This window comes from Drosophila eugracilis, unplaced genomic scaffold (genome assembly GCF_018153835.1).
Source record: "Drosophila eugracilis isolate 14026-0451.02 unplaced genomic scaffold, ASM1815383v1 contig_1399, whole genome shotgun sequence".
Taxonomy (NCBI): domain Eukaryota; kingdom Metazoa; phylum Arthropoda; class Insecta; order Diptera; family Drosophilidae; genus Drosophila; species Drosophila eugracilis.
The window spans coordinates 16,679-26,244 of NW_024572203.1; the positions used below are offsets into that span (position 1 = coordinate 16,679).

Sequence of the window (9,566 nt, forward strand, 5' to 3'; positions counted from 1 at the left end):
ATGAATTCGTTTGACCTTGAATAAATCCTTATTTTATCGATATACTAATCATTTTTCAAATCGGAACCTTATTTTGCGATTTTTTAAGAAAGGTAGATTATAAGACGTCACATGGACAGCGACGTCACCATCAGCTATTTAACATGCTCTTTCTGACAAAAGGTGTCGCTGCGTCAATTTCTGTCAGCAAATAAAAATGTTTAAATTGTGTAAGACAGTATTGGTTATTCTTTGGTTCTTTGCATTTTGGCTTAGACAAGTAAATTATTCGTAAGAGATTTGAATTGATTAAGCTCCTGTTGTGTAATGTGGGAACAAAATATATTTATTATAAATAAATTATTTAATGAACAATTTCTTTCACTTCAGGTAGATATGGTTGATGATGATGAACGTCGATGGCGTCATTTTAATCCAGAAATACCGAAAAGATCTGGAAAAATAAGTGAGCTTGAAAAGTTTGATGCGACTTTTTTCGGAGTACACTTCAAGCAAGCCCATACAATGGATCCACAAACACGAATATTAATTGAGATGGCCTATGAAGCTGTTATAGACTCAGGAATAAATCCAAAAAGTCTACGTGGATCTAAAACTGGAGTGTACATAGGGTCTTGTATATCTGAATCCGAAAAAACGTGGTTTTATGAAAAAGTTTCATCGGGAGGGTTTGGAATCACAGGATGTAGTCGTGCTATGATGGCAAACCGAATTTCATACTGTTTGGGACTTGAAGGACCCTCTTTTTTATTAGATACAGCATGTTCTAGTTCAATGTATGCGTTAGACAATGCATTCAGCGCTATTCGAAATGGAGAAATTGATGCGGCAATTATTGGTGGATCAAATTTACTACTTCATCCATTTGTAACACTCCAGTTCGCACGGTAAGGCATAAACCATTTTTTAGTCAATACTTACAAATATTATTGCGTATTTCAGACTTGGCGTTCTTGCGCCTGATGGGTTTTGTCGTCCCTTTGATAAAAATGCTAGTGGTTATACAAGATCAGAGGCCATAAATTGCCTTTTTTTACAAAAGAAAAAAAACGCTAAACGTGTTTATGCAACCGTAGTTTATTCAAAAACCAACTGCGATGGATACAAGCCGGAGGGTATAACATATCCATCAGGTATAATCCAGGAGAAATTGCTTGACGAGTTTTACAAAGAAATTGGTGATAAGCCAAGGTCTTTGGGGTATTTGGAAGCTCACAGTACTGGAACGGTAGTCGGTGATCCTGAGGAATGTAAAGCAATCGATAATGTGTTATGCAGTCAAAGGACAGAGCCATTATTGGTTGGTTCCGTGAAATCAAATGTTGGTCATTCCGAAGCAGCTTCTGGAATATGTTCATTAGTAAAAGCTTGCTTTGCTTTTGAAACTGGATTAATTGCACCAAACATAAACTTTACTGAGATCAAAGAAATAATTGCACCGTTATCCGAAGGAAGGTTAATTGTTGTAAAAGACGTAACTCCGTTACCAAAGCCCTTTATTGGAATAAATTCTTTTGGGTTCGGTGGAGCTAACGCGCATGCACTCTTGAAGGGTAATCACAAGTCCAAAGATAATTTTGGATTACCACAAGATGAAGTGCCGCGTCTACTCACATGGTCAGGAAGAACAGAGGAGGCAGTTCAGGAGATTTTTAGTGCTGTAGAGAAAAATCCTTTGGATGCTGAATTTATTGGATTGCTTCAAAATATTCAAGAGGAAGATGTTTCAGGAATGGTATTTCGGGGATATGCAGTTTTTGCTAAGCAAGGAGTTGAACCATGTAAGATATTATCAAGAGATATTCAGCATTATACTGGTCTTCGACGGCCGATTGTCTGGGTTTTTAGCGGAATGGGATCACAATGGAACGAAATGGGAAGATCACTTATGATATTACCTCGGTTTCGGGAAGCAATTGAATTTTGCCACCAGATATTGATATCCAAAGATATAAACCTTATACATATACTAACATCCCCTGATCCAGAAATTTACCAAAACATTTTGAATTCATTTGTGGGAATCGCAGCTGTGCAAATTGGCCTAACAGATGTCTTGCGGTCTCTTAATTTTCAACCTGACTTCATTATTGGACACTCTGTTGGTGAATTAGGCTGCGCATATGCGGATGGTGGGTTAAATGCTCATCAAATGATATTAGCTGCCTATTATCGTGGAAGAGTTAGCGTGGATCTAGAAAAAATAAGAGGTTCAATGGCAGCAGTGGGCCTCGGCTACAAGACTATTCAACATATGCTGCCAAAGTCGATCGAAATAGCTTGTCATAATGGCCCGGACTCATGTACAATATCTGGTCCAGAAGATGAGGTTTCTCAGTTCATAGCTGAATTAAAAACTAAGGGCATTTTCGCAAGGGAAGTTCCCTGTTCAAATATAGCTTATCATTCAAAATACATAGCCCACATGGGGCTCCCTTTACTAGAATACATGAAAGAAATTATTCCAAATCCTAAGCACAGATCTATAAAGTGGTTAAGTACAAGTGTTCCCAAAAATGACTGGAATAAGGATGAAGCAAAGTTTTGTTCTGCAGAGTATCATACTAATAACTTATTGAACAGTGTACTTTTTGAGGAAACACTTTCATTGCTACCTAAAAATTCACTAACTATTGAAGTAGCTCCTCATGGCCTTTTAGGTGCTATTCTTAAGCGATCAATGCCTAATGGTGTAAATATCTCTTTAACAAACAGGGGTAACAAAAATAACGCATTGTTTTTCCTTGCTGCTCTTGGGAAGTATGTATAAATTTGGTAGACAGTCATTAAAAATCAAATAACAGTGTATTTATATTTTTAACAGAATATACCAAAATGGCGCTCTACTGCATGTTGCTAACTTATATGAAAAAATCCAGTTCCCGGTATCACGCACAACTCCGAGCATTAGCTCCCTTATTCGTTGGGATCATAGTGAAGACTGGTTTGTGACAAAATACGAAAATATGAAAACAAAATCTAGTGGGGAACGAGTGTTTTCAGTTAATCTATCGAGTGACAATGAAGAATTTATGAGTGGACATATCATAGATGGAAAAATTCTTGTACCAGCTACATGTTATCTTCAGTATGTTTGGGAAACATTTTCACTTATGTACCATGGTCCGAGTTATATGGATGTACCTGTTGAATTTGAAGATATACGTTTCATAAGAGCAACAACTATGCCAGTTACTGGAGAAGTTGAATTAACAGTTATGATTCACTATGGCACCGGTAATTTTGAGGTTGGTACAGTCGGCACATAATACTTTCATACACCCATGAGTTGCAAGCTTATTCTTTAATATCTCGATAAATGATTCCGGCTTGCTACATGCTCTTTGAAATCTCCAAAAGCATATTTTTATAATCAGAATAAATGTTATTTTACGAGCAACTCATACTAGCATCGTGCACGGTGTTCGTAATGTTTTGGGAGCCAATATTTTTTGTTGTAGATGTTGTTCTGTAATTTGTAATTTTCAGGACAACTGCGATCTCTAAATATAATTTTATTATAGTGTTTACAAATCTATGGATAAAGCTTGACCCCGACCAATTTCGTCCAATTACTACAATAAACGCAGCGAAATTAACGAAAAAACGTTGATCATAGCACACCGAAGCTTGCTCCGAAGTAGAGTTCAAAAAAGAATCGCTGATTACCGTTGCATTCATAAAAAGAAGTCAAGAATGAGAAGTTTACAAATAATTTTTTTGAGTTAAAAATGTTCTTTTGCGTTTTTAAGGAAATTATTTAGTATTAAGTTAAACTGGTTGATTTTATGTTTAAATGTTTATGCTCGAAATGTATTTCTTTCATTTGAGATATTAAATTTTAATTTCGGTTATATGTTTTTCGAGATATTAAAGAATAAAGCTTGCAAATCATGGGTGTACGGTTATATATATGTAAACAAACATCCTTTTTTTAGATAACAGAAGCGGGTAACTTAGTTGTTACCGGCACCATCCGTGAGACTGAAAAACCGACTATCCCGGAAGTTTATAAGTTTCAAAGTAAATCTAATTTTCCAATGATATCTAAGAGGGACTTTTACAAAGAGTTGAAATTACGGGGCTATCATTATAATGGCGCATTTCAAGCCGTTCAAATAGCCCGCTCAGATGGTTTATTCGGAAAGGTTGAATGGAATTATAACTGGGTAACTTTTATGGATGCGATGCTTCAAATTCAGATATTGGGGACTGATTCACGAACTCTTTTATTACCAACAAAAATTCGAAAATTAAAAATAAATGGAAGACATCATTTCGATTTAATGTCCCAAATGAATCCGGACAATCGTGTTTTCGATGTGTATGTAGATCACATGTACGATCGGATTATAGCAGGAGGGATTGAACTCGTTGGTCTACATGCCAGTCCAGTACAAAGACGTCGGTCTCCTGGTATTCCAGTTCGTGAAGAGTATGTCTTTTTTCCATTTTTCCCATCGACATTGCTTTCCTTTAAAAATGCTGCTCGTGTTTGCATTCAAATCGCCCTTGAAAATAATCCTACCCTTAAAATAAAGTTGGTTGAGGTACACGTAGAGGAAGAAAAGCCCGTGCTAATCGATTTTATAGAATCAATTGAAGATTTACCTGTTATTACTGGAGACTATATTCTATTGACATCTCAAAATATGGATACCATTACAGGGGCTCGTATTGAAAACGGAAGTTTGTCTTCTCAAGTAAATTGTTATTTTATCGTACTTGGGGGGTTTGACGCAAATGAAGTGCAAGATAAGATTACAACTGTTCACAAGGTACTTGTCGATAATGGTTATTTATTGCTTAGACAAAAAGCTACCATGGATATTTCAGCATTGAAAATATTAGAACGATTTCAAACGCTTTCGATTCTTTCAATCGATAACAATGAAGAAAAATTTGTTTTATTGCAAAAAGTTTCAAAGAAACTAACAGTACAACCAGTCCTCGTAAAAATATCTGAACATGATATTAATTTTGATTGGATTGCAGTGTTGCAAGCTGCGTTAAGTACTAAATCACCAGTTATTGTGTATTCATTTAACGAGAAATTTAACGGAATAATTGGGTTAGTGAATTGCTTGCGAAAGGAACCTGATGGAAATTTGATAAGATGTTTTTTTATTGATGATCAAAGTGCTCCTGCCTTTGATTTGTCTCACCCGTTATATTCCGACCAGTTTTCATTGGGGTTGGCATTTAACATATATCGCAATGTAAGTATTTATTTATATATATTATTAAACATTATAAATATATATTCGGTTGCTTTTAATAAGGGCTCTTGGGGAAGCTATAGACATTTGCAATTGCTCAAAATTGACAAGCCAGAGGCCAGATTAGATCACATTTATGGAAACGTCATTCAACGAGGAGACTTATCGACCTTACAATGGTTAAAGGGACCTCTTAATTCACAAAACTGTCAAATTAAAATAGCTTTTTCTTCTCTAAATTTTCGAGATGTAATGCTTGCAACTGGTCGGTTAGCTGTTGAATTATATGGATCAAGTCGAATAGATCAAAACTGTGTATTGGGTTTTGAATATTCTGGTATTAACATGGTATCTGGACGTCGTATAATGAGTATGGTGGAAAAGGGTGGTGTAGCTTCCTATGTAGAAAAGCCATCAAAACTAATATGGGACATTCCTGATCACTGGTCTTTAGAAGAGGCAGCTACTGTTCCTGTGGTGTATATAACTGTTTACTATGCATTCTTTATGATAAGTGATATACGAAAGGGAAAAAGCATACTTATACATGCTGGTACTGGGGGCATAGGTCTAGCCGCTATTCGAGTGGCTTTGGCCTATAACCTGGAAGTTTTTACAACTTGCAGTAATCCCATAAAGAAAGAATTTTTACTAAAAACATTTCCGCAGCTAAAAGGTAATTCAAAATAGTTATTGATGAGTTAATGAGAATATTTAAATAAAATTTAAAAATTTTAGAATCCAACATTGGAAATTCTCGGGATACGTCATTCGAGACTATGGTGCAGCGTGAAACAAACGGCAAGGGTGTGGATTTTGTTTTAAACTCTTTATCGGAAGAAAAACTGCTTGCATCAGTACGATGTCTTGGCAAGTCTGGACATTTTTTGGAAATTGGAAAGTTTGATATGGCCAACGACAACAAAATTGGATTAGGGTGCTTTTTAAAAGAAATTACTTTCCATGCAGTCCTTGCTGATAGCCTTCTTGTTGCTCCAGAAGAAGACATTTGGGTAATATTATAAAATTACCATCACAATACTTATATTAAGACTTGTCCCTCCTTTCAGCATTTGAAAAATCTTATTGATATAGATATTTCTAACGGAATTATTCAACCATTACCTGTTAAAGTCTTTCAGGCTCATGAAATTGAACAGGCCTTTAGACATTTGATCGGTGGCAAACATATTGGAAAAGTTGTTATTCAAGTTCGTGAAAGGCCAGATGATCCGTCAACTTTACCTGTTAGGGTGATAAGTCAAATTTACTTTAAGCCTACTCTTACTTATGTAATTTCTGGTGGGCTGGGGGGTTTCGGAATGGAATTGGCTGATTGGATGGCTTTGCGCGGAGCTAAAAAACTTTTGCTTAGCTCTAGTCGCGGAATTACAACAGACTATCAATCATTCAGGATCGCGTGAGTAATTCAATATAATATATTCATACCATAAAAACTTAAAAAAATTTCGCAAATAGGCTATGGAAGACCTATGGTTGTGAAATCGCTGTCAGCACCTCAGATATTTCAACAAAAAATGGATGCCGCAGACTACTTTCTGAAGCTTCTGCTCTAGGACCAGTTGGTGGAATTTTTAATCTGGCAGTTGTGTTAAGGGATAGTATTTTTACAAACCAAACCAAAGATCAATTTTTAGAAAGCTTTGCGCCTAAGGCTATTGCCACTAAACATTTAGATGAGGTATCTCGAATTTCGTGTCCGGATTTGGAGCATTTTGTAGTTTTTTCAAGCGTATCTTGCGGTCGGGGAAATGCGGGCCAATCAAATTATGGGATGGCCAATTCTGTAATGGAACGCATAATTGAGTATCGAAACAGAAACGGATTTCCAGCTAAAGCTATTCAATGGGGAGCAGTCGGTGAAGTAGGCTTAGTGGCTGATATGGCAGAAGACAAAATTGATTTAGAAATAGGAGGTACCCTCCAGCAACGAATTTCATCGTGTATCCAGGAACTGGATCATTTATTAGGATCCAAATCTCCAATTGTGTCATGCATGGTCGTAGCTGAAAAACGTAATGGTCGTTCTGAAAATGAGAGTATTATTGATGCAGTCATGAATATTATGGGAATAAGAGACTTAAAAACAATTTCGTTAGGTACTACACTTTCAGAAATGGGTATGGATTCTTTAATGGCTGTTGAAATTAAGCAAACCCTAGAAAGAGACTTTGAGTTAATTTTATCCCCACAAGATTTACGACTCCTTACTTTCCAAAAGCTACAGGAGATTATTGATGCTAGAGAAAAAGAAAACGATGAAGAAATAAAAATGATATTTCCTTCAGAAAAAAAGCTTTTTGGAATGGAGTTACTAATTCGGAACTTAGGCGATGAAACAAACTGTGATCAAGTTATTATTCCTCTCAAGACTTCTGCAGCTCCTTCAAAACAGACCCTACAACCAAACATTATAATACCTGGATTGGAGGGAACAGCTGGACGTGCATGGTATCAAATAGGCTCCAGATTGCAAAGTAGGGCTATTGTTCTACAGCTACATCAGTTCGCTCATTTAGAAAATCTTAAGGACGTCGTACAACAATGTTTTGAAGTAAGTCCATTTTATTTAAAGATCATGCTAAATATGATAATTTATCATCACTTTACAGCAAGTCAAGCTATTATTACGGCAAACAGAACCGTTCTATATAATTGGATACTCATTTGGAACCTTTATAGCTTTAAAGGTAGCCGAAATGCTTGAAAATTGTGGCTTTCGTGGACATATAATGTTGTTAGATGGAGCGCCACATTTTTTAAAACGCCTTACAAATTTACATTTGGGTGACCATTTCTCAGACAATGAACTTTATGATTTGCTTTTTTCTAGTATTGTCAATCAGATATTCCCTGAAGAAACTAAAGAAACCACATCTGAAGTTTTTCACAAAGTGAAAAGCCTTTCAGAAAAAAAGTCAATTTTCATGAACTATGTTGAAAAGCAGAATGTATACAGCAAAGAATACTCTGCGACAATGGTAGACGCAATGTTTAGGAGAGTTAAAATGGCGGCTTCCTTTGATTTAAATGGTATTCAAAAAATAAAATCACCAATTACATTGGTCCGACCTTCTGAGGTTTCACTGCAAGACATTGATGAAGATTATTGCCTTTCTTTACTGACCTCTGGAAAGGTAACACTCAAAGTAATTGAAGGAAATCATACTACCATGTTGGATAATCCATCATTAAGTCAGATAATTAACGGTTTTGATCCAGTTCTGATAGAAGATACAAATTTTGAAGAATATATTCGAAATGACAAGCCAGTCTCGGTAGTGTAAGAATTCCTTTATTCATAACCACTAATATTCGTATTAAAAAACGTAAGCTTAAGTTTAAAAACTAAATAAATATTAGTAGTTTGATTTTTAAAATTATAAAGTATAGGATTATATATGAAGTAGTTCATTAAAAAAGGTACTTAAATAATTGGCCCTTTGATTGCCTTATTTCTATTTTAAAGTCCCACATTAGAAATTCGCAGGAAACATTATTCCAAATTATTGTATGCCCTTCGCATCAAGTTAAACATTTTTGGAACTCCAGCATTGATAAACAAACAAAAATCGCTTAACCACCTCTGTTTTCAGACATTCAGAAAGATAATCACCTAAGTTGTCAGCAATCCGCTGACCCAACGAAACTATCTGATACATAAAAATTGTTACACATATATGGCACTGTACTACACAACCTACGGAAAAACTGGCTCCGCTTGCAAAATATACCTTCATTGTTTCTTAATACCTATTTTTGTTAACTTAAGCATTTTGTACCTGTAAAAACTGTTAAGTTTGTTAAATAAAATCGTTTCTCATTCATTATCGCATTCATCAGATACTGTGGCCGTGTCTTCGTCCCTTCTTAGTATAAAAGCGGTTTTCATTCTGTTACCTGCATCACACACACACAAAAATATGAAACCAATACCCAGTGGGGAACGAGTGTTTTCTATTTATGTTTGTGTTTGACAATGAAGATGTCGTCACTCGGGTGGGAGTTGCCTATAAAATACAGCGGCGATACGGCAACCCGTCTTGAATACCCAAGCCACTATTGTAATTTCAACCAAGAAACTCATAAATGTATGAGCGTGCGTACGTATGTTTTGTTCTAGTGAGGAACCCTAATAGAAAGATCGCTTACCGCAGTATAACCTCCCACACTCCATGGTTTTTGACTACCAATTCACCACGAGCGCGCCATATTTATCTATCTAGTGTGCCCGATCTTTTCATGAGGACCAATACTAAATAGTAAACTATCCCCCCAACTCCATGAAGAACCCCTTCACTCAAATCCAAAGCCAACTTTAAAGCG

The 9,566-nt window shown here is 36.0% G+C and overlaps 2 protein-coding genes across 2 annotated transcripts; both read left to right on the forward strand.

Moving 5' to 3' along the window:
* The first annotated feature begins 375 nt into the window (after window positions 1-375).
* On the forward strand, window positions 376-2,793 carry LOC108106062 (fatty acid synthase-like). Its single transcript, XM_017212920.2, has 2 exons — window positions 376-887; window positions 943-2,793. The coding sequence occupies exons 1-2, from the start codon at window positions 376-378 to the stop codon at window positions 2,768-2,770; spliced, it is 2,340 nt and encodes a 779-aa protein (XP_017068409.2). The 3' UTR covers window positions 2,771-2,793.
* On the forward strand, window positions 2,648-9,067 carry LOC108106063 (fatty acid synthase). Its single transcript, XM_017212921.2, has 9 exons — window positions 2,648-2,760; window positions 2,825-2,944; window positions 3,004-3,248; window positions 3,939-5,219; window positions 5,283-5,895; window positions 5,958-6,232; window positions 6,290-6,639; window positions 6,699-7,794; window positions 7,853-9,067. The coding sequence occupies exons 2-9, from the start codon at window positions 2,836-2,838 to the stop codon at window positions 8,525-8,527; spliced, it is 4,644 nt and encodes a 1,547-aa protein (XP_017068410.2). The 5' UTR covers window positions 2,648-2,760; window positions 2,825-2,835; the 3' UTR covers window positions 8,528-9,067.
* The last annotated feature ends 499 nt before the right edge of the window (window positions 9,068-9,566 follow it).